The 25420-nt window shown below is 39.4% G+C and overlaps 1 protein-coding gene across 4 annotated transcripts; it reads right to left on the bottom strand.

The window, feature by feature from the left end:
• Positions 1 to 1624: 1624 nt before the first annotated feature.
• On the bottom strand, positions 1625 to 24787 carry LOC125003434 (complement C3-like). Of its 4 annotated transcripts, none has more exons than XM_047577376.1 (43): positions 24303 to 24760; positions 21786 to 21987; positions 21509 to 21671; positions 21031 to 21110; positions 20639 to 20727; positions 16278 to 16360; positions 16077 to 16164; positions 15785 to 15887; positions 15565 to 15691; positions 15232 to 15347; positions 14858 to 15004; positions 14176 to 14269; positions 14010 to 14098; positions 13710 to 13901; positions 13259 to 13414; positions 12950 to 13079; positions 12677 to 12745; positions 11301 to 11501; positions 11086 to 11206; positions 10897 to 10985; positions 10676 to 10815; positions 9437 to 9649; positions 8412 to 8475; positions 8218 to 8307; positions 7886 to 8092; positions 7592 to 7667; positions 7317 to 7476; positions 7053 to 7172; positions 6288 to 6438; positions 5901 to 5986; positions 5536 to 5613; positions 5161 to 5316; positions 5005 to 5067; positions 4814 to 4895; positions 4657 to 4705; positions 4435 to 4525; positions 4250 to 4339; positions 4050 to 4152; positions 3855 to 3944; positions 2456 to 2548; positions 2265 to 2348; positions 1997 to 2141; positions 1625 to 1915 (listed from the first exon to the last, which is right to left on the bottom strand). In XM_047577376.1, the coding sequence occupies exons 1-43, from the start codon at positions 24374 to 24376 to the stop codon at positions 1771 to 1773; spliced, it is 4989 nt and encodes a 1662-aa protein (XP_047433332.1). In that variant the 5' UTR covers positions 24377 to 24760; the 3' UTR covers positions 1625 to 1770. The 4 variants fall into 4 exon arrangements, 3 of the variants coding, with proteins under 3 accessions (XP_047433332.1, XP_047433333.1, XP_047433334.1); XM_047577377.1 differs by having other exon boundaries at positions 7077 to 7172; positions 24303 to 24759; XR_007112212.1 differs by lacking the exon at positions 1625 to 1915 and adding an exon at positions 2635 to 2708 and having other exon boundaries at positions 24303 to 24780.
• Positions 24788 to 25420: the final 633 nt, after the last annotated feature.

Raw genomic sequence — 25420 nt, forward strand, 5'->3', positions numbered from 1 at the left:
ATGAAAAATCTGAACTGTGATGGAGGGCCAAACCAAATGATAACTTGAACGTAATTCTGCTCAATATTATTTTTCTCCCATTGTAAAAGGCAGTAAATGATATATGTTGATAAGCTGCTACTGGTAATCAGAAACATAATAATATTCTGTAGATATTTATTTAAATTTATGAGTTTTGGTGTAGGTGGAAGAGGAAAATGAAACACAATTTATCTGTGGTTCTGGATAAAACGCATTGGAATGTTGGAAACTTTGTCCTCTGTGAAAAACTCCGGTGGACCAAGAAGTGACCATGTAGCTACTTGAATTATTTTCTGTATCTCAATAAATCTCAATAAAAGTTTAACCCTTTAAGACCTGAATGTCCGTCTGCCCACAAAGAGAAGCTTGCTGTATTTGAATTACCGTAATTCCCCGATGGACAATAATCAAGTTGCGCTTTCTAGAAAAAACGCGGCCATTACGGTAATGATGACGCACCTCTGCTGTCGGCTGCAGGTTGGAGAGCAACGATCGTGGAGCCACAGCAAGAGAGAGTTGTTTGGAGGAATTTGTTGGTAAAAACAAAGTTAGTTATACTCTTGAGATGTCTTTCAGGCAAAAGTACAACTAACCAGTGTTCAGTCACAATGAATATTATCAATAGCGCAAACCACTGTGACTTACGGTAATTCAAAATCAGCCGCTTTGACGGATGCCAGCGATCCGTTCAGGCTTTTGAGGGTTAATAGATGGCAAGAAGCTGTTCCAATCTTACTTTTTGAAGAATTGACGAACAAACAGTGCTATGACGTACATAATACATCATGGCTCAAAATAAAAGCAACACAGTCGTATTGCCTGCACAGTATAAATACTTGTTCATTTGTGCTTATGACTGACATAGCGCGGGCCAGACGGGAATGCCCAAAGGGCCGTATGTGGCCCAAAGGGCCGTAAAATGCTGTGGTTGTGGTTTAAAGGTTTAATGTGTTTAATGTGGTTTAAAGGAATACCTCTAAGGTGAGCATTGGGCGGTTGACAGGCTTTAGTCATATCCATATGTATAATTTGAAGATATTCAGACATAAAAGACGTATTCCACACCAGTCAGTTACAACTTGCCCTTTGGAGAAGTGTTGAAACTACATATCATGACCTAGGTGACTGAGAAGCTTTACTTACATATTGCCACACAACTTGAGACGAGTATACTTTGACAAGTGTGGGGATAGAAAAGGATATTGAGTTATTGAGGTTCTTCTGGTTCATTAAATACACGTGACAATTTAATTAGGTAGATGATCGATAACCCAAGGTGATTCTGACTGAATGTAAATATTTACCACAAATGCAGCAAAAACAAGGAAGAAGGTGTGGCAATGGGTGACCAACTGATCTAATATGTAAGTAATAATCATCGTGCTACTAAAATTACCACCATGTGAGAAGCACACTGTACTGAGCTTACAAATCTGAAATGAAGGCTGAGAAGCAGCTGCTAGATAACATTCAGTCTTCATTTTTATAAATGAATACCTTAAGGAAACATATTAGTTAAGGTAACTCATGACATGTTGCATATCTGCCAGTAATGTTTTCTGGCAAAGCTGGTGACAAAAACTTCACATTTGGACACAAACTGTTAAGACCTTAACATTTTAATCATCACAAGGTACCTTTGTCACTCCTGCATGTCTTATATGTGACAGCAGTTAGTGCTATACACATTTAATATAATGCAAAATAAAAACACTTGGAAATTAGTACTTAACTTTCAGTACAGTTTCATTACAGCTGACATGCAAAAGTTTCATATTGATCAACCATGTCCTCCATGCCCAAACAGACAGTTCGGAAACTGGGATCCGTCTGACACTCTTCTGTTGTAGGCCAGTACTCGACCCAAGTTCCTTCTCCAAACATGTAGTAATAACTGAAGAGAGCAAAGTGAAAAGTACGTTGAGTCTTCATATGACCTTCAAAAACACAAAACAGATGCACACAACAAACTTACGTTTGCTTTTTGTCATCTCTGCGAATATCTTTTGATGAGCCCATAACCAGGTAGGTTTTTCCCTGTTTGAGACCTAGAGATTCCCTGCAATGCTGAAAACTGAGGAACATGCGCTTTTTACCATGAGAGCCAACATCGAAACTTCCTGTAATTAAAACATGGGAGAAGACAGAGAGCTCAGGGTGTAGTTTGACACAGTACTGCTGACATATTCCTGCTGGAATCATGATTGAGCAGTATAGAAGATTTACATATGATAAATACCTACCCTCTTTGATGACCTCCACTACATGCATTTTGTAAACGTCAATGGACAATTCAGGTACAAACTCGTCCAGTCTCACTTTGTACACTGTAGACAAACAAGGAGTAGATATTAGGTCTCGTGCTTATACTCCAAATCTCTTAATCACATTTATATGGATGAAAATTTAAATGAGGCCATTAATGAGTTCTTACCAAATTCCACTTTGCTGGTCTCGGTACTCTCACAAACCTTGGCTGTGCGGAGATCATTGGTGATTCCCTCTTTCTTCTGCATAGTGCAGTCCTCTGGAAATACAAAGTGGGCTTAATAGGCAGCTGATGTGCTGTTGAAGGGTGACTGCAACAATATCAGAGTCTCAGTCCAACAATACATTCTTGAGCCATTTCTTGCAGTCCTTCCTGCTGCTCTGATCAGGATCCTGCAGATCTAAAAGCCGGCGGTTTGCTGTAAAATCAAGTATATATATGTATATATCTGGCTAAATTTTAAAGAGACACTATACATCTCATACAATGAGGTGTACCTACCACAAAGACCACATTACTAATCAGTAAAAATAAATACAACTTGTTCAGTGTGGCATTTTACATTGTAGCACTAAATGGAGAGCAGGCACCTGACAAGGCAAGTGATGTAATAATGGTTAGATATTTTGAGACTTGCCAGTCTTACAACCTAACCTTCCATATTAGGAAACACAATGCTGCTTAAAATCCAGTCTTGCTTGATTCTTAGGTTGTGCCCAGTTCCAGTTCATGTGGTGAAGTGTGGGGTTCAAGCTGCTTACACACTCATATCAAACAATGACAATTTTAATATTACTCCTGGAATTGAATGTGACATTACACAAGGAATATTACTGGCTTTTTCATTCTGGCTAAGGAGAACTCAGATATTAGTCAGAGTAACATGTTTACATGCACTACACAAAAGTTGTCCAGTTAGAGGCAATAATTCGTTTTTTTCATGTGCATGTTAACACACTGACTGACTGGGTCAAAAATATAGATTTCTTTCCACATGTTTCTCCAGAAGCCTACGGGAGTTGCCCTGACAGAATTCTTCCTCTGCAGAATCATGTAGAATCACTACTGCCCACACAGCTAATCAAAACCAAAAAGAAAGCGAGCCGAATGCAATTTATTTTTTTAAATGAGATCAGGTTCAACTTGTGCTGTTGTTGGTTGCCACAATTAACAGAAACTGAAAAGCTTATTGGACACCGTTTGTTTTTAGCACTAACGACTACAATGAGAATGCCCGTTCCCTGCACCTTAACACCCTTGCACTCCATGACAAGGAACGAGGTACGAAAGCTGGCGTGGCTTGGGGCTTTAAAACTAAAAAATCCTCAGACGAGAGTGTATGTACCACTTTGTTGATAAACATCTGGCAGAACTGCATGTAAACCTGGACAAGGACCGTATTCAGAAAGTCAATTTTTGAGCATAGCTCAACTGTTGTAAAGCGTTACTTTCTACTGTGTTTTATTAGTGACGGCAACTAGTCGGTGTTGACTCAACTTTCAAATATCTGAAGTTGCTCAGCTGCTAATGAAAAGATGTGCAACCATCAGATTGATTTGTTCACCTTCTGCACAGGCGCATTCTCCATGCAAACAGAGCGTCAGTAGTTGTCCTTCTTGCCTCTCTGGATGATAGAATTTCACACAGTCCGATTCTGCAACAGAAAAAAAGGTATGCGGAAAACTGTTTTTGTGCTTAGAATATGTTAAATACATAAGTTTCTTGACATTGACTGACGTCACAAGTTTCTGAGACTTACGGTTGTAGTATTCATAGACAGACACAGCTGCAGGTTGTAAAACGGCCACTTTCATTTTCTGATGGAGCCTAAAAGAGATCTCTTCTGGTCGTTTGTGAGAAACCTGAGAGAGAGAAGAGTGAGAGTCACTTAACAAGTGAGGGAGTGATAAGCAAATGGTGGAGAGAAAAGATGGACTGGAAGAAAGACTGAAGTCATACTTTATTCAGGTAGAGGACGAGTGAACCTCTTTCTGACAGGACTGTGTTCATCTCATATTTCGCAATCATCTTAGCATGTCCTTTAGACAGCTACACACAGAAACACATCACACACCGTCAGAAAAGGTTTTCAGCACAAACTCTTTTGAACTTTACTGAATATGAGACTGTGTGAAAGTTCTTACTAAGTCCAGGTCTTTTGTGTTGACTGTGAAACCAGTTAGCAAGCCAATATCCAAGATTGACATGGTTGCATCACGCTCCTTGTCTTTGTATCTGAATGTATGAGAATGAAGTAAAAGGAACAAATTAAATTAAACAGAGAAGAGGAAAAGGAGAAAAAAATAAAAGAACTCTATGATATGTGAAATATAAATTTTAAATCAGCTGCCAGCTTCAGTACTTACAAAACCTCTATTTTCAGCCTGTATACAGTCTCATCACCTTTAACTTTCTCTGGAGGAATAATTCATTAGATGTGCATAAGTTTATCAGTTCTTTCAATATGACTGAAAATACATTAAATAACAGATACATAAATACTGTAAGGAGAACCCAGATTACCTGTGAGGAGCTCCACAGACAAGTTAAACTTCTGACAGTGGCTGGACATTTCTTTTGGCCTAGCATAATACAGCGACACCATCTGTCACGTAGACAAAAGCTTTTTTAAATATTGCACTGTAACAAATAACATCTTCATGATCACACAAGGTTAAAATGCATTTGCCTTAAATACATCACAGAAGACTTACTGTCACTGTTGCTTCTCCTGTTCCATTGGCAACCACTGTTATATTGTGGTTTATGTTCTTCAGCTGTTGGGATTTAAACATGTGCACAAACACACACAATGATTAGCAGAACATACATGACAAGATGATTGTGTGAATATTATAGTGTGTCCTTACTCTAGATGTTCTTGTGGCATAGTGGTTTTCCCGGTTGAAGTGGAACTTGTCAGGCTTTGACTTTCCAGGTATGATGACGTCCACATTTAACTTATAATCTGGCTCTTTCGCGTTGGCCCAGTACTCTGCTACAGCCTGATAGGCTATAATGGTAGCCTGCAGGGAGGAGTGAGGATGGCAAGTCAAGTCAAGGCGAACTAAACAAGTGCAATTAATAAAAAAAATAATATTTTTTTTCTTTTGGCCCTCCTATGAAATTCTTTCTCTGCATTCGACCCATCCATTTGTTCACACACCAATGTGTACACTCAAAGCTCTAAACACCACTACAAGCCCACCCCACAACTGCACTAAGAACAGCAAGTTACGCATTACCTGAGTGGATCCAAATTGTCCGGATGCGCTCTGTTGTTGGCTGAGCCATCGCACAACGGGTTTAGCAGCTTCAAATTCCTTTATTGATAATTAAGAAAATGAAAATATATGTTACATACATCATCTTGTGACAATTCAGTGTTGACCCATGTTCATTCTCACAATGAACACAAGGGACACAAGGGAGACCTACCCAATATTAGGTCATCATGTTATGCCTGATTTCATTGCCCAGAGGAACTCTGGAAGTGGGCACTGATTCTTATATAAAACATTTTTGACTTTTTTTTCCATCTCTACAGAACTTTTTTAGTGACTTAACGTGGATGTGGCTTGTTACTGGTGTAACACACAAAAGTTCTCACCTGGGTCTTGACCAGAGCTAGAAGAACATATGCTGTGGCCTCCAGTGTGAAAATATGTCCCTTAGGTACAGGCCAGTGGGATCTGTCTGAGGAAACAAACACAAATTAGTCTTTGTTGCCTTCATGAAACAAGACACCACAATTTAATAAGTTTAAATATGGCTCATGCAAGAAGGCCTTTGAACATTATTATAGTTAGTCATGGTAGATTATGAATCTATGTCACTGTTTGTAAATTAGTTTAAACATGGCTTTAACTTTTTTTTGTACTGCATCTGAAACTAATACAGAATAATCCAATAATAGTGACCATACCAGTGTATCTGTGAGGGTCCAGTAAACATTCAGTATTGAATAGTGAATATGTGATATTGTTTGTGAACAAACCTGGGGAAGCAAACCGGTAGAGGATGTCCTTGTTCAGTTTGCCTTCATTGGCCAGGGCATACGATGTCATGGCAACGGCATAGGGGTTAGTGAGGCTGGGCAGACGCCTCTCCAGGTAGGCCACTGCTTTGTCTATGCTGCTTGGCAGACTCTGGACAGGTGGAAAGAAAGAAAGAAAGAAAGAAAGAAAGAAAGAAAGAAAGAAAGAAAGAAAGAAAGAAAGAAAAAGAAGTGAGCGTTAGTGGACGGCTGCTATAAATGGACTAACAAGGCTAGGCACTCCCAAACTAACGCAAAAAAGGTGAGAAAATAATTTTTTAAATAACTTACAACGGAGTGTTTTAAGTTTTGTTGAAACCAAAGGTATCAACAGCATAAAAAAAATCAAAAGAAAAACACAGAATATCTGCTGATTTTTTACAGCCCCAGGCCCCTGGTTTGCTTTCATTCATTAGGGTCACGCCCCTGTCATTCACTGATCATTTGGGCTAAATATCCAGTCAGCCCTCAGGCCGCTGGTCATTGGTCAAAAGTGCTGCAGGTGCCAGAGTGGGAGGAAGGAGAAGAAGTTCAGGCATAACAGAGGTGGATTACTTGCTTTCTAATCCATTTTCCTCATTGTCTTTGGAGGAAAAGTTGGAAGTTAAGAGACTAGGATCACATCGCCCAAACGATGTCAGTATGTTTTGAATGCAGAACACACTGTTGCAATCCATGGAAATACAGAAATAAAAACTGTGTGTGTGTGTGTGGGGGGGGGGGTACACTGTAATCAGGTGAAGAACTCACATTAACAGATGTCGAACATATTGTGCGTGACTCCTGCATGGCAATCAGGCAGAAGGCCGTCATGGAGGCATCAGAATCTGTGCCGCGCACATCACCCTAGAAATGTACACAAACACACCAGGGCCATCTTCACAATTACTATCAAAACAATAAAGATAATTTAATAAATCATAGCAAATAAATGGGATGGCCTAGTAATTAAAGAAGACAAAGTGATGTTAATGAAATTGGTGCACTCACAGTCATTCCTATGTAGGTTTGTCGTCCAACTTCGCTGAACATTCCATCAGGTTGCTGTGCCTTGAGAATGAGAAACTTTACAGCACCACAGATCATTGAGGTGGTCGCTGCAGTGACTCCGTGGGCAATAGCAAACACCTTGGCAACATAAGCTGTCAGCCTTTGTGAAGGTGAGAATATGATACAGGGCTTTAGTTTAATTTATGTGCACATTAAATGGTTGAAGTACAATGTGCACATATATGTATGAGTTAATGGTTCTCTGGGTGTCTCACCAGGCACTGCTCTCATAATCTTCCCATATAGCAAAGGACCCATCACTTTTGCGGTATTTAAACATGTTCACATAGCCTGGAAACAAACAAACAACAACAAAAAAAGTTCTTTTACTGGCTTTATTTCAATACGCAAAGCTCATATTTTTCTAAGCTTATATTATTTAAGGAAAGTCATTAGAAGAAGAGCTATAAATTATTCAAATGTTTCCTGTTAAATCCTTCAAAATATTTCAGATTGAATGCTATTAGTATCTAGTATTTGTGCTGAGGAATACATGAGTGTGAGCCTACCAGTTTTTATGTGTTCAAGGGCTTCAACACGCCTCTTAAAGCCCACAGTTTCCCATTGGTTGGTTTTGTCCAAATATATGGTTGCAATGACGGGCAGAGTCATCGCAGCCATGGTCTGCTCTCCACAGCCTGAGGGCTGCGTAATCAGACTGCCTATTAGTTTCCCACTAATAGCATTCTCCACCAGTGTAGATACTTGTTCTCTCCCTGCAAGCACATATAAACCAAAATGTAACAAATCAACCAGAAGAAACGGATAAGAAAAGAGATGAGGACAATAACAAAATACATACACATACAGACACTGTCTCAATTATAACTATATCTCTCACCTGTCACTGAGATCTGAGTGCTGCTTGGTGTGTTTGGGACCACATCACTCTTGGGAATTGCACTGTTCAGAATTTCTTCTTGTGTACCACCTTAAAAGAAGAAACCGGGTTCAAGTTGGGAGAAGAGTTTGTAAGAGATAAAAACCTGGCATTGTTCGAGGACCACACTGGTACTTTTTAATGGATAGACTCACCTACGCCTTTAGTGGTGGGATCTAGAGTTACAGTCTGAGGATGTTTAACCAGGACACCTAAAGGCTGGAAAAGCAACATTAGGACAAACATTAGAAAGTACTTGCAGGTCGTTTTACAAATAAAAAACTTGCGACTTCGAAGTTTAAGACTCTGGACCTGACTCAACTTGAGACACGATGACTTGGATGACTTGATTGTTGTATATTTCGTGTTTTCAGTTTGAATATGATATATAAAACAAATATCTCTAGCCTGTTTTTTTTTTTTTTTTTGAAACAGATATGGTTATAAAATGGAACAAATTAAGTAAATGTAATTTAAAAGGAGGAAATCAATAGATAAAAACACATTTAAGCCACAAACAGCAATAGTTTTTCTCCTATTCTTGTTTTCACAGATTTACAGGGTATGAAAAGGCCACAAAAGTCTGCACTGATTCTACATAGCCTGCAATTTCTCAGTTCCCCCAGGCTCAATATTAAATAGTTTTAAATTTTATTTGTGGTTTAGTTGTTTGATTTCATGTGTTTTACTGAATATATCAGTAATTAAAATGTCATGCTTTTTTTAAACAGGTTGGATGAACTGGCCAATAATATTAGTTACTAATATCTTATATTTTCTCTTTATTAAGACCAGATTCTGCAGGTAAGATTGAGTTGATCTTGCAGGACTTGTAAATTGTTAAGCATGACTTCTGCTTTTTCTTCAAACTTCTCTGAACGTTCCATCACGTTGCTGAGCCCTGGATAGAGGATCAAAAACTTGACAGCGTCACAGATCCTTAGGCTTTACGTTGTAATCAGATTGTTGGTCATAGCAACATTAGCTGTCAGCTGAGCAGGCTCTGAGTCGCTCACCTTATCTCTTCCTGCAACAAAATCATAAATGACACTGAATGCTTCCAGTCACTTTGTTTCTCTCTCTGTACAATCCTTTCCCTAAAAATTCCAACAGTAGCTTTGCAGGACACAGTTAACATATGTTATGGCAAAGAAAAGCAAACAGGCCCCGCCTCTCTTACCACCACCCTCAGCATCTTCTGGATTCCATCACTGACATCCAAGTCTTTAACAGCTGCTTTCACCACAATTTTGTGTTCTCCTTCCTTCATGGGAATGATGATGAAGGGTACAGACCGAGTGGTAAATTTTCCAACTGTGACCTCCTGACGAAACCTTTTACGTTTAGAGGCAGCACTGCACAGATGTGGCTCCTCTTGTAGATCCACACGCACCTTCAGAAAATAACAGACCGAGACAGAGATACAGAAAGAAACTGAGATAGTATCCAAATATTTTTCCAATGATTCCTCTTAGATGCCAGTTTTCTGTATGTGAAGGGCTGGAACCTTGGTTATGTCAAGTACCTCACACACACACACTAGTATTGAGCTGCTGTTCATGTAAGGGTGAGGGCTGGCCCCTTGGTTAGGAGCACCGCCCCTCTTAGACAGGGCTAGAGGGAGAGCTCCCCCTCTTTATACGGACAGACGTGAGTAATTAGTGCCTCTTTGTCTGATGACGTGTGGTGGAACTACTTTGTCTATGCAGAATGGTGGTGCCCATGCTGAAGAGGATCTGAGTCAGCCAGTCAGCTTTATTGTTGCATTGACATTTGTTTTTATTGTGCACTAATTGCTCTTTGTTCTAAACACTGGTACACTTTGGGTTGGAGCTACTGTAACGAAAAGTAATTTCCCCCCGGGATCAATAAAGTAATTCTGATTCTGCAATCTGATTGTGGTAACCACTTGTGAACCAACTGAGTACTAATATTGTATTTTCTTCTCTTCTGTAGATTTACCTCAATTGTTGCAGTGTCATTTGCAGTGATCACAGTGTGGAAGTGGTGGCTGCTATTGGATTTTGCGATCTTCCCCTGGGAAGTACCCTGCCCGCTTATTTTGTTTATTAACAGTTTATTAACATCTTTTACTCCTACTTGTTCTAATTTATTGTAATCAGTCATTTCATCTACTGTGTAGTAAATTTTTATTAGTGGTGTATCATTAAATGCATTGTTTCAAAATGAATTGTTCTATTCTTTCACCATCAGGTGTGTTACTTTTGCTGGATTTAATTTTTGCATAATCGTTTTTGACTTGAATGCACGTCTCTTTCTGTCCGTGTACCTGGGAATATATATATATATATATATATATATATATATATATATATATATATATAAAACTATTATTGTAGTTCTCCAGTTTTTCTCAGATTACATTTCAGCCCATTATTTACTGTTTTGTTTTACTTACAGTGAAAACATCAGGGCTGTGGTTGTGGAGGATTGCTTTAATTTCTAGCTGCTCTCCTTGGACGGCAGAATAAGGCAGCTTGAGATCAATAAAGAAGTCCTTGCGGACAATTACTTCTAATGGATCACCGACACAGATACCTGGAAGAGAGGCAGAAAAGAAAACATATGTGACTTGTGTTGAGTGAAACACAAGTCACATCATAGTCGGTGAATCCTCACCATGAGTTCTTGACAGACTGATGCCTGTGAACTGCCAGGTGGTGATGGAGTCTTGCAAAGGAATATCTCTCTCATAGAATGTGGCATCGCTGTATCACAGAAAGAAGGGAGGGGTGACAGGTTTAGATGCTAATGGCTTAATAATGAGTATTGTTTTTATTGCGGGAGGACAGGTTTCAGTTGACTCACCACTCTGGGTTTTGTCGAGGACAATCAGGCAGTTTGATATCCATCCACAGCCAGCTTTCCGGGAAATTAGTGCGAGTAACAATATTGTTGCTGTCCAAGTAACTGCTGTCATCTTCCTCACCTAAAAGATCATTGAAATGTTGCGTTATGATTGTTTCATAGGAACTAGTGTGACCATGGATAACCACCTCCCATCCCTTGTTCCCATCTCTTACTGCGCGCCAGTTGTAGGAAGTCCTCCTTCTGCTCTGCTAGCTGGCTTGTAATCTGTTTGCAGCAGTCCAGGAAGGCATCGATGCAGGCTTGACCATCCACAATGTATTCAGAGCGCACTTCACAGCTGTATGAAACTGGGGTGGGCTTCATGCCATCCAAACAACACTCTTTTTGTAGTTTGTCATCTTTATATTTGCTCGCTGGAAAGAAATGGATTGTGGAATAAAAGAGCAAGGCATCAAACTGTGAAACAGTAATACATGAATGAACTGGACAACTTGAATATAACAATATAAAATGGTGACTTAAAAAAGATTTCAATGGGAAAAATCATATAACTCTTTAGAAATGAGGATGGAAAGGAACATTATCTATGGAGAGCTGAATTTTCATTGCAGCAACTCAAAATGTGAATGGGCCCCATGGGCTTGACTGAATGCCTGACAGTGTCTGCAAGCAATGAGGGTATCTCCTCCCTGATCTGGTCCAGGGCATCGCTAAGCTCCTGAATGGTCTGAGGGGCAACCTGACACAGTCGGATGGACCAAAACATAGTGTCCCAGAGGAGTCCCATGGATTTAGGTGAGGTGAGCGTTAGCGCCGGGCTGGTATCGGTTCATTCATCCTGCAGGAACCTCCTGCATATTTTCACCATATGAGGCCAGGAAATATCATGCACCAGGGGAAGCCACTGCACCAGCTTAGGGTCTGACAATGGGTCCAAGGATTTCATCCCGATACCCAAGTCAGTCAGTAGAGGTCCTGTAGACCTGTAGAGGTCTGTGCATCCCTCCACTGACCTCCCTAGACCATCACTGACCCATCATCAAACATGATGGACAATGTTACATGCAGCGTAACCTTCTCCACAGCTTCTCCTTGCTCTTTCACCTCTGTCACATGTGCTCAGGGTGAAGTTTCTCTCATCTGTGAAAAGCACAAGGCACCAGTGGCAGACCTGCTAACTCTGGTGTTCTACAGCAAATGCCAATTGACCCACACAGTACTGGGCAGTGAGCACAGGGCCCACTAGCTCCACACAATCCTCAGTGTGGTCAGAGACATTCACAACGGTGTCCTGCTGGAGGACATTTTGTAGGACTCTGGGCACAACGTAGCAGATACCTCCACATGTTAAAGGCATTCCTGTTTTAGGGTTGTCTCATTGTTGCTTCCCTAGTGCACCTGGTAATTTCACACCAAAGCAGCTGAAACTGATTACCAACCATTGATGCTACTTAAGTGACCATTAACATGATGCTATACACTTATATATATAAAAAAAAAAAAATGTTCCTTTAATGTTCCTGAGAAGTGAGAATGATTGTTGTCAAACTGACAGCCTAGCAAAGTTTAAGATACTTGTGATTTTTACCTAAAGTGGTTGTGACCTCCATTAAAGTAGTGGCTCGCTTCCGCCTGCTGGGGGCCGGACATTTCGGCTCTGGAAAAAAAAAAAAGAGAGAGAAATCTGAGATCAGAGATCTTTAACAGATCCCAACTCCTTGAATCTAGCAAGGAGAGATATGTTTAGAATGGGTTGGTATCTTAAATCCCCATGATAAAGCTCCAAGGCTCATGAGAATCTGCCAGCTTGCCTTATCTTGACCACGACTGCAAGGGAGGATATAATGTGAAGTACTGTTACCTATTCTGTCGGGAGTCCCAAAACCAGCACTGGTCTCAAACACCAGCCCAGCATCGAAGAACACACCCATACTGTCCTTCCCTCCACCTGGTGTACATCCTGTGTCATACTTCTCTACTATGTCCCACACCTGCAACAGACTCAAGGTTACAGTATGTGTTACAGATACAAGTTAACAGACTTACATCTGTAGTGTATTGACCTGTGATTTTCATAGAATCTGAACATATATATGTGATTTATTTACTATAGTCTTAAAATTATGATCATATAATCATATCATATAATATATATTAGTTTACAAATTGCCTTTTTCTGGGTGAGGCGGTGCTTGTTGTTGAGGACATAGACGCCTTTGTCAACGGCCACTAGTCCCACTGTGGCCCCTGGATCTCCTGTCACTTTCAGGCCAAATGTCCTGCGAGGTTCATAGGATGGAACAGGCCTTTTTGGTTCCAGCTTCAGCTAAATATGAAGTATTGGTAAATAGACAAATATACAAAAAAAACAACAAAATTGTATTTGATTAAAAAAATCAACAACAACAACAAAAAAAACAAGTGTTAGTGTGATTAACAGAGCATCTTGTTTGATAAAGATTGGTGAAGAATGTCAAGACAGACAAATTTTTCTCTCCCACCAGCCTCTGGTGGAAAATACATATGCTTTGTTATAGTGTCACTCACTATTGCCCTGGGTTACATCCTCATGTTCAGTTAAATAAACTGGTTAGTACTGATGCCGCCTCAGTGTCTCTTACCTGTCCCATGCAGGAGTCTTCTACATCCACCCAAACAGAGTCTGACACCACATGATTAGTACTTGAATGGTAATAAGCTACAATACGGAAAGATGGCAGCATTTCCTTCGTCACAGTCATTGACACAGAAATCAGAACTTGGCCTCGTGCCTTGTGACGTCCATATTTCAACAGCTGACCTCTGCTCAGGATCTGGGGACACAGATTAAACATTACTGTGAAAGCGACTGTCTGCACTGTACTATCACAAGTACAAGAGTTATATACAGTAACTGTACACAGGCGTAAAGCACCTCTCACCAGGTAAGTGATGTCAGCATCTTCATTTATTTGACGGTTGAGGTTGACTTTCAAGGGGTCTCCTAACTTTAGCTGAGCCGCATCCACACCTGCAAAAGTGACATGTTGAAAATTACTAAATAAAATGACAGCATTTCTTTAACTTTTAGTCCAGGATATCCCATACCTATGTGGATGTAACTCGTGCTTCTTTGCGGGAAAGCTACCATGGTGGCATTTGCTTGTCTATCCGATCCAATACGAGGTTTATTGGTCTTTGCCTGTAATTAATGGGACAAACAAATGCAGGCATAAACAGTAAAATTTGTGTTGTAATGTGTAGCAACATCCTACCCTCTCTCCAACCCATTAAGCTTTGTTCTGTTGAATTCAAATACCAGAGATGAGGATCATAAACACACAGGCCTCTATTATAAACATTTAAGCAAAAGACTTAGTGGCGCCCCCCCAAGGGAAGTTGGAAAGTATTCAGGTGTATATACAGTATGTACTGTTCAAGTTCATTGTATATATCAGCTTCTGCCTAAATTTTGCATGCATCTTAATTGTGTTGTATTTTGAATTGTATTTTTATTGCTGTTATATTTTTTTATTGTTTGATATGTGTGAAATTGTAAGTGTGAAATAAAGTGAAGTTGGATTGGAACTGAATTGTGCCACTTGTTTTTAACATGTTTTTAACTTGTTTTCATTCCAGGCTTTTTGCAAAACAAAAAAACAAAAACAACAACAACAACAAAACATCTCATTTAGTTCCCAGATACATCCCTGACCCAAATGTATATCAAACATGGGGATTAACATATCCTGCATTTGTATAATGTGTAACGACATATCAAAAACCTTACAGTGATTGTCAGAATTGCATCTGTTGCCTGTGTATTGATGGTTACTCTTGCCATTCCATTGTCTGCTGTACTGCTCGGGACTGCACCTGGATTGACCACAACTGGAACATTTTTAGCTGGAGTATCATCAGGATTCAAAACTTCAACCTGCCATGAAAACAACAAAACACTAATGAGACATCATCAAGTTGTCTTTTCTAAATAAGATATTGCAATTTACAAACAGCAATGATTCGACTGAATATACTAAAGTTTAGTGTTTTCAAAGAGCAACTGAATTTGCTCAGTCAGCAGTTTCCTGTGAGTTTGTTTGTTGTTTGTTATAGAGGAAATGGAGTTGTTCTGTTTTGTGGAAATGCAAATTGGTACTTTACCACAACATCGAAGGACATTCCTGGTTTGAAATATTTGGGAGTTTTTTTGAAGACGATGCGGTAAGGTGATGTGACGATCTGGATACCTCTCAACTCTGCTTCCACCAGTTCACTATCTGTGATAGGAAGCAGCAGCACAAACACAAACACAAACACAAACACATGCACATACAAACTGATGAAGAATGGTTGATTGGTGACACTCATGATGATGTCTTTTTTTTTTTTTATCTTGGGTCATCTTAGATAATAATAATACAACCCAAATCTGTTTTAACTGCTGTTGAATCATTGTGATTTATAAATGATATTGAACAGATCTATCCTTCTTACCGCTCTCTGTCAGCACACTGACAGATACAAATATGGAGCTCCCCACAAGGGGGAGAATATTGGTGTAGTTGAAGGTTTGTGTGATGTGCTCCTTCTTCAGTGTGGCCTCTCCTTTACCTTTCTCAATCTATTGTGACACAATAAAGAAACACATAGAAACACAGAGAACCTGCTCATAGCTCAAAGTTCATGAATCTTGGTAGACAGAATTTGTGCTCACCGACACTCTCTGAAGAGAGCTAGACATGCTCCTCTTCTGACCCTCATCAATTATCCCAAATACCACATAGGCTGTTCCATCCACCTCCTCACCGAACAGATAGCTAAAACCACAAGAGAAACACTTGTTCAAGCCCTGAAGCAAATTAGAAGGGGCAATTAAAAACAGAAGGTGAAAATGTAAGAACAATAACTGCCATAACCAAAGCAGCACTTATGCTGTCCTACATCCTGGTGCCCACAAGAAACAAACAACAACAACAACAACAACAAGAACAACAAAAATCACATACGTAGCGTGGATGCTGACAGTGAGGTCTTCGCTGTCCACGTAGAAGAAGGGGACAGGTGTTGTCAGTTTTATCTCAAAACTGGGAAGCACTGTAAAAAGAAAGTATGTTTTTTGTTTTGTTTTTTGAGTGTGTATGTCCAGCCAATGAGAGTAAGTGGGTGTTGAACAGGTTATTACAGACTACACACTATGAGGAACTTACCATATTCTTTGACCTCAAACTCTGCAGAAAAGCTCTGCTGTGGGTTGCTGGTGAACTTTGCCACTATCTTCCACAGCCCAGGACTACACAGCGACACACATAATAAACACACCTTCTTAAAATTCAAAAAGAAATAACCCAGGCAAATTAAGTGAGATTTTTATGGAGAATTTAATCTTTACTCAATCTTATAAATAGCAGAATATATTAATGTTAAGGTAAGTGAATAGAAGTATTATAGAAAGCTATCTTCTATGCAAAAAAAAGCTTTTATTTGGTAGTTGTCACACTTAATCGGTGAGATCAGTACATATAAATGTTTAAATAAATTCAGTCAATCAGAATTGGCCTGCAGGTATTTTGATCTACAAATCCCAGACTGCAAAGAACTGCCGCTTTTTTTTTTTCTTTTTCTTTTTTTAATCCAGGCTACACTATCCCATCTTACAACATGCTGTGAAGCACTATTAGCGATCCAGGGGGAGTAGCCACGATGTGGAATAAAAAATATGACCAGTTGGTTAATGTTGTATGATTGGGATTTGACTGGGCTATTGGGGCTGAGCTGTGTTGTGAAGGTAAGAAGCTAATAATTTTGAATGTTTATTCACCATATGAGCGCATACAAAATGAGGATGAGTACCTAAGTAGATTGGCATTTATTATGTCTTTCGATCAGGACAATGCATCTACCTACATTTATGTTGTGACATGAATGCTGATATTATTTATTTGGCAATCATTTAATCCAGTTTTATTAAAAAAATGGACTGACTTTACTTAGTAAGTCACTATTGCCAAATGCTGGCTATATTTATATTAGTGAGGCCTGGCACTCTACCTCCTGGCTAGATCACTGTCTTTGTACAGTGGATGCTCATGACTCCATTGAAATGATACAAATTGACTATGATTTGTCTACTACAGACCACATACCCTTTCTCATGGTTTTGAACATAGGCAATTTACCAGTAATGCTGCCTGTGGATAATGGCATTGGTGGAGGGAAAATAGATTGGTCAAAATTGTCCATCAATCTGATGCTTTGCTGTGTAATATTGCGGTCCCATTTGATGCAGTACTGTGTCAGGATATGAACTGTAAAAAAGCACTGCAGGGAATTGTGTTCCCTGTATGAAACTATTGTGGAGTCTCTTGGTGCTTCAAGGAGGCCTCTACATATACACATATACATGTACATAGGACAAACGTGTGCAATGCTAAGCCAGGTTGGAAGGATCATGTAGAAGGGCTCCATGCAGAGGCTCGAAATGCTTTAAGAAAATGGGCTGAATCAGGCAAAAGCAGACATGGCCCCTTGTTTGAAAAAAAAAAAAAAAGGACTAATGCTAGGTTTAAATATGCACTTCGCTATATTAAAATGAATGAAAATACTATGAGGGCAGATTCACTGGCAACGAAGCTACAAAAATATAATGTTAATGATTTCTGGACAGAAGTAAAAACTGTTAATAATAGATGGTGTGAGTGGTCCTGATGAAATTGCACAGGTAGGCGGAAGCATTATTATGAACTGTTAAAGTGTGTAAAAAGTAATATGTTTGTAGTGGAAAATGTAGAGTTTAATGATGATGTTATTGTCACTTCTGCTGAGGTCCATGAAGCAATTCTGAAGTTAAGAGATAATAAGGCCTGTGGTCTGGATAATATTACAGCTGAACATATTTCAACTTATTCAGTTGAAAACTGTGCCCTCTGGTGGCTTTTTGCTGCACAGGTTTCTTGTCCATGGAGTATTATCTGACTCTATGCTTTTGGTTGTGCTGGTACCAGTCATCAAAGATAAACTGGGGAAGCAAAACAGCTCAGATAATTACAGGCCAATAGCTCTGGCCAGTGTTATGTCCAAAGTGTTGGAGATGGTTCTACAGAGTAGACTTGAGAGGCACTGACTTATGTATTTTTGCACTAAAGGAAATTTTAGATAAATACATAAGGCACAACTCCACAGTGTTCATGTGCTTCACTGATGCTTCCAAAGCATTTGATCGCGTTAATCATGAGAAATTATTCTTAAAATTGTCTAAAAGTGGGGTCCCTAGTTTTAATTAGAATTGTGGTTTATTGGTACTCGCAGAGAGAGATGGATGAATGTTACATCTGTTCCCTTCCATGAGGCCAATGGCGTCCGCCAGAGTGGAATTTTGTCTGCTTTTCTTTTTAATATGTATATGAATGACTTGTCTTTGATATTATTATTATTATTATTATGATACAAATCTCTTTGTCACCGACAAGAATTTGTATTCCCTTATTGCTAAAGCAAATAGTGGACCATTTTTTCAATTGGTATAAGTGAAATAAGTTATCACTGAATGTCAAAAAATCAAACTTCATTATTATTTTTAGAAATAAAAACAAGAATTACAATGCCGATAAAGCTAAAATTTATATCAATGACAATGCACTTGCACAGGTTTCATCAGCAAAGTTCTTGGGTGTCTACATCGATGAAAAACTTTGCTTTAAGAATCATTGTGAATATATTTGTAAGAAGGTTTCAAAATCTTTAGGCATTATAAAGGGGTTAAAAAACATTTGCAAAAAAGTACATTTCTAACATTGTGTTACAGTTTAATCTATTCTCATATCTCATATTGTAATATAATTTGGGCCAGCACCTACTCTTCTTACTTACTTCTTACTTGCTATCAATAGACATCAGAAATCCTTTGTAAGAATTGCCACCAACCACTCTTATCTAGCCCCAACGAAGCCACTATGTAAACAATTACAACTTCTTACAGTTTATGAGGTGAATAAGTATCAAACAGGGCTTCTTATGTAGAAAGTAATTTGCCTTCCTGCTTCTCTACCTATTTGTTTTCAAAGTTACTTTGAGTTCAACGCTCATTGTCATGTACATTTTACAAGAAGAAAGAATGATTTACATATTCCTTTCTGTAGGACCTCTGTGGCTAAATTCTCCTATCAAGGTTTTTGTCTATCAAGGTGCGGTGCTGTGGAATGATATAAAATATTTTTTAGAATCATGTTTCTCTTTAAATACATTTAAATATAATATTTACAGATCTAGTCACTTCTGCATCATTGGATTTTGTTTGTTTTTTATCTTCACTTTGCTATGTACTATTGTTGTTATGTTGTATTTATATATTTGTGTATGAGATAGAGATTTTCACTTGTGTGCGTGTGTATGTGTGATGTGGGTGGGGAGGGGGCAGTAAAGTATTAAGAAAAGTTATTCATAGGTTTAAAAGGGGAGGTCGCTTATAAGCCCATCAGGCTTCATGATCTTTCCTGCACATTTTTTCTTTAACTGTTTTCTTTATTGACCTTTTTTAAAGATTGTGTGTCTGACAGTGCAAACAATAAAATAAATAAATAAAATAAATAAATGCATGTGGTACAGGTTGTAGGGTTGGTGACTTACTAATTAACCACCTTATTGACGCCGATGATTTGGTCATTTTTAGCCCATGCAGTGCTGGTGTCCAGCAGCTTCTGGGAATATGCACACATAATGGTGCTGATTTTGATATAAAATATAACGCTAAAAAGAGCAAGATCATGATTGTCAGAAGTAGAGATTCATCTGTCTGGCACTGCACTGAGTGTGTGCAGCGAAGTAACATATTTGGGCTACATCCTTGCAAATGATCTGTCTGATGACAAGGACATCTGTAGGCAGCGTCAGAAGCTGTACGCTCAAGCGGACGTGCTGTGTCGGACGTTTAGCATGTGCTCTGAATCTGTGAAGATCTCACTCTTTGGAGCATATTGTACATCTTTGTACACTGCCTACCTGTGGTGCTGTTATAAACAAGGAAATGTTAGAAACCTCACAGTGGCTTACAATGACAGCATGGGGCTGCTGCTGAGAGCCTCAAGAAGCTCCAGTGCGAGCCAGATGTTAGTTAGCACTGAGGGTTCTGTTCTGCTGTTCTACGTGATCTGATGTTTAAATTTATGTGAAGGCATTTGATATAATATATATAATTATATATAATTAACCTTGTACGCAGTTCTGTTTTTTTTTTTTTTTTTTTTTTTTTCCAGGCTGTGGAACCATTGGTCAACATGTCTGTATGTTAGACACTGGGCATTGTGTAAGGATTTGCATTTGTCTTTTGTGTAATTCAATATGAATATGAATGTCAAGAGATATAGATGTAGATTTCTTTGTTGCCAAGCATTACTTTCGACAGTGTTTTTTTTAGTGACGTCACTGGCAACTAGTCAACTTCAGCCCATACAAGTCATTCAACCCATATTGTGAATAGGTGAATCCTCCTGTCTGCATTAAAATACAAAATCACAACTAAACAATAACCAGTTAATAAAAATAGATTTTAACTAATATAAACAGAAATACTCACCTAGAGGCTTCAGGTAGTAAGTATTGCTCAGTGTGGATTCCAGATTTCGGAAAAACTGTGCCTTCAGGTAAAATGATGCCATCAGGGGTCTGAAGATGAAAAACATTTAGCAAGAATTAACAGTGTCCCTTTCAAGTGTAACAAAAATATTTTCCCAAGACTGATCTTTTTACAGTCCTTATATTACATGGCTTGTGTGTTAAGCAATACACTGACCCAGACAACAAGCCCACATCTAAGAAACTGAGCTATCTCTTTAACTAGACAATGCTCCTAACAAAGACACACAATTGATGTGTTTTTGAAAAGGAAAGGATGTGTCCTCCACATTATGTAATACTTCTTAGAGTTCTATCCTGAGTCTACCACAACAGTCTACCATAACTCCATACCACAACTTCAACGCTAATAGAAGCGTCAGCGGCCTCTACAGGCTCCATCCCGGGCGCCAGAGCAAACATCCTGTAATGGACTGACACAGAGATAAGGAGTTAATTTTTTACTTTAACGTTTCGCTTAAGACAAAAATAAGATTATTTATACTGGAATTTACATTATATTCTTTTAAAGGAAGAGCCCAATTTTTAGTGACTTCATATGATAAACTATTTATAATGCAGGCTGAAACATTTTCAGATATTGGCCTGAAGAAGCCACTAAAAATCAAAATACATTGGTCTTATCCATCAGTTGATGAAAAACTTGACGGAAGTCCAGTGTAAAGTCTTATACGTTATGACCATCAATGAAACACTGACTAAACCGTGCCTGATGTTTTCTGAATTCTCCAGCAAGTATTTATGGCAACCCCACACATTTCTTCCAGAGTGGGTGTTGTGTTTGCCAGCGGTGAGGCAGGACTGGACTCACCTTTAGCGTTTGGCGTGTAGAGGGTCTTGTCGGTCTGTATGAAGATGTACCCAGACTGGAAAGTCACTAAGACGACTTTCTCCAGCACACGGTCAGGGAACTTAGCTTCCAGGTTAACATATTGCTTCACGCTGGGATCTTTACTGAACTCTCCAGGAGGGATCTGAAACCACAATGAAGACGACCAGTTTGTGAGGAGTAAGGAGCATACAGTAAGCACTTCTGAATTCTTAGTTTGAGGTCACTTCAATAAGACATCGATTGGTATTTGAATTACCGTTATTTGTGCCAGCTTCTGGAAGTCTTCATCACCATTCCCAGTGAGCGTGACTGATGTAAAAGTCAGTCTTTTACTTTTGGTTGGGTGTCTCCATACGCTGATTTCGACCGGAATATCTCCCCCGGTACAGCCCTGACACTCCACAAAGATGTTTTCTGGTGTTCCAACCCTCAACAAGTTGGGAGCAGACATGACCTTTCTGCAGAGAAGAAGATAAAAAATATCAAAGGTACAGTAGTAAGTGAAAAGAAATAACCTCTTGATATTAAAACTTATTCCCTATTTATACACATTCAGATATTTATTTGTTTGTATTTATGTTTTATGAGTGGATCTCTTATTAAAAAAATAAAAAAAATAAATGATTCACAATGTGATTATGGCCTTGAAAAGACTAAAATATACCGCCATCCTTAGTGAATCTAAATAAACATGTGCTCAGATAAGAGACAAGCCTTGGTTTTACATACACTGAGTAATTTACGAATAGACGAATAAAATTTGCCCTGAACTATTGTGTGTGGAGCAATGCACCTCTCTGGAAACACAGATAAAACTCAAGCAAACATGAAACCTTACGTGAGACGAACTGAACTGCAACTCTAGATTATGTTAGATACGTGTAAAAATGACACACTTTACATTTACTATTGAAAGACCCCATTTAGAAAGGTTTGCAGACAAACACTGTTTTATTAATACGTTCTGATTTATTTGTTCTTTTCTCTTGAAATAAACCAATCCCTGGTTATAAATTCTTAAAGAAGATCTGTGCCTCTTATGAAAAATGTAGATATGCACAATGCCACAATTAATCAAATCAAACTTTATTTAACATACAAAATTTTTCGCAAAGTGCTTGACACAAAATAAAAACATTACAACAAATAATAAAAACCAACCCCACATATAGACCCACACTCATGCATGCACACACGCGCGTGCATGCATGCGCACGGCCTGTTAGAAGGTCCAGTAACATGACAGGGCACTGAAGATCCAGCTGAGGAAAAACCATCTATGGGGGGCCATCCACACCGAGAGGCACCACAGCCTGCGACCACAGGGAGGGCTGTCACAGAGACCACCCCGACCTGGATAGACCAGGGTAGACTCCACACAAGAGGCAGAACCCCCCAGTCCTCCAGGCCTGAGGGATCTCCAAGACAGTGTCTCTGCAGACTGACCAGACCCAGTGCAGAGGGCCCCCATGAGGATCCAAAAAAGCGTTGAATAAGGTCCGAGTACTCGGATGAGTGGCGAAACGTCTTCAAGAAATTCTACAAGTCCAGCTGACCTTATTCAACGCTTTTTTGGATTACCATGACCTGGATGACTGAGAACCTTCACAGACATATGCCCCCATGAGGAAACAGTGGAGCTAAAAACTAAAGATTAAAAGACAGCAAGAAAGGACAAAAACAAGCAATAAATACAATGATGATAAAATATATAAAAGAAGTACACAAACGTAAAAGTTTGAGATTTAAAGATAAAAATGAAAGATTTTATGATGTTAAAATGCACAGTCTTAAAATAAATAATTAAATAATTAAAAAACTCATTAAACAAGTTAAAATCATTAAACAACAGGAATAGAAAAATAAGAGAATAAGAGTAAAAGGGATTAAACGAAAGCCAGATTAAAAAGACAAGTCTTGAGCCTCCTTTGAAAAATACCAACAGTCTCTGCAGTCCTGATGTTCTGGCTGTTTTATAAATAAGGACTGCAGTGGCTGAATGCAGCCTCCTCGTGGGTTGTAGTTTTAACTTTGGGGGTAATTAAAAGGCCGGTGCCAGAGGACACAGTGTCTGCGAGGGCTGATATGATAAAAGTAAGTCAGATAAATAAGATGGCCCAAAGCATTGAGACACTTAAAAAATAATAAAAGAACCTTAAAGTCAATCCTGAAATGCACAGGCAGCGGATGCAGTGATTTTAAAACTGGTGTAATGTCCTCCCGCCCTCTGGTCCTCATCAGCACACGAACAGCTGAGTTCTGTAGATGCTGCAGACTTGAGATAGTCTTTTTGGGAAGACCAAAGACCAGGGCATTACAATAGTCCAGGCGGCAAGAGATAAAAGCATGCATCAGCACCTCCGTATTAGCCTGAGAGAGAAACGGGCGGACTCTGGCTGTATTCCTAAGATGGTAAAAACTGATCTTGGTTACATCATTGATGTGTGGAATAAAAGTCAGCTCAGAGTCAAAAATCACGCCCAGGTACTTGACGGGTTGTGAAGGGTTAAAATCCTGTAGTTTTGGTAGAAGTTTCTATCTCTGGCGTTCAGGACCAATGACTGAAACTTGTGTTTTGTCCTGGTTGAGCTGTAGGAAGTTCGCTGCCATCCATGGCTTACTATCTAACGTACAGTTAAAAAGGGCATCAATTGGATTACTCAATTAGACATCTAGGACAACAACAAACTCTGGTTGAAAAGCATATTTCAGCTCTGTTTTGAAAATTGAATTATACTTCAGCATGAATGTGAAATGTTACAGGTCAGCTTACGCTTGAGCTCCATCTGCCAGAGAATTCAGGGAAGCAAAGGCCAGAAAGGCCAACAGCAGCACAGTCCTCCTCATCCTCCTTCCTGGTCCTGGGCTGCTGTCAATGTCCCAAGGGCCTGCAGCACCTGCCTTTTATCCGCCTCCCTCCTCCTGTACCCCGACTTCATCACACTTACGCTTCATCCCCCCTCCCTCCTCCACTTGTTTCTCTACACACAAGCAAACACAAACACAGTTTACACCATTTCCCAGCAGCAGTTGAGAAACCGTCCCCGCTATCTCCTCTGTGAGGAAAAAAGTAAACAGATGGTTTTCATGATCGATGTTCATGTCTTATGACATAGATCTTCAACAAGGGGTTGGCGAACCCTAGGAGGTCCGTAGAGGCACTGCAGGAGGGTCGCAAAATCATATATATTATTTTCCCCCACAATTTTCCCCCATAAATTTAAATTTCTTTAAATACACATTAACATAAATGAAGGCAGAAGAGGTATTGTTTCAGTCAGCACTTTACTCATTCAGTGATGCAGGAGCTGCCTCAACAGTGCATCCTTTCACACAGAGCGCCACACTAGTTCAGACCTGTCAATCTACGCCTCCTGTACACAGTAGGACCCACCCCTATCGCTGTTGAGCCAATCACAAGGCAACATTTCACACGCTGACTCTGTGTGGTTCCCCGCAAGAGGCCGATAACCTATTCAGTACGCTGTAATATTAGCAGAAGAGAATTAGCTAACAGTGCAGCTCGCTCCCATCAGCCAGCTAATGTTAAAAATCCCTGCCTTGTGAGGTTTAAATAACCTCTTTAATTTTGATCACATCATATCCTTAACAACCATGTTTGCCCAACTATGTTTACATGGCAGAGAGACAAGGACACTGCACTCACAAAACAACATTGGCCAATGAATGGCAAGTCAAAGTCCTGAACTCAATCCAATAAAAATGTTGTGGAGAAGGACTGGAAGCAAGCAGTGAATGGGCTAATGGACTACAGCTGCTGTAGTTGACTGATCAGAAGTTACAGGTAACATTTAGTTGCCTTACTTGTTGCCCAAAGGCAGTCACACTACTGAAAACAAGGGGTGACATACTCATGTAATCATGAATGGA

Source organism: Mugil cephalus, chromosome 2, assembly GCF_022458985.1.
Source record: "Mugil cephalus isolate CIBA_MC_2020 chromosome 2, CIBA_Mcephalus_1.1, whole genome shotgun sequence".
NCBI lineage: Eukaryota > Metazoa > Chordata > Actinopteri > Mugiliformes > Mugilidae > Mugil > Mugil cephalus.

Bases quoted from the DNA above. Each gene is read 5' to 3' on its own strand.
- LOC125003434 (XM_047577376.1), bottom strand. From the start codon at position 24,376: ATGAGGAGGACTGTGCTGCTGTTGGCCTTTCTGGCCTTTGCTTCCCTG. The intron at 8,308-8,411 runs GTGAGTCTATCC...TCTTCTTTTAAG, and splicing joins TCCCACCACTAAAGGCGTAG to GTGGTACACAAGAAGAAATT. The intron at 2,349-2,455 runs GTAAGAACTCAT...GTTTGTCTACAG, and splicing joins GACCAGCAAAGTGGAATTTG to TGTACAAAGTGAGACTGGAC.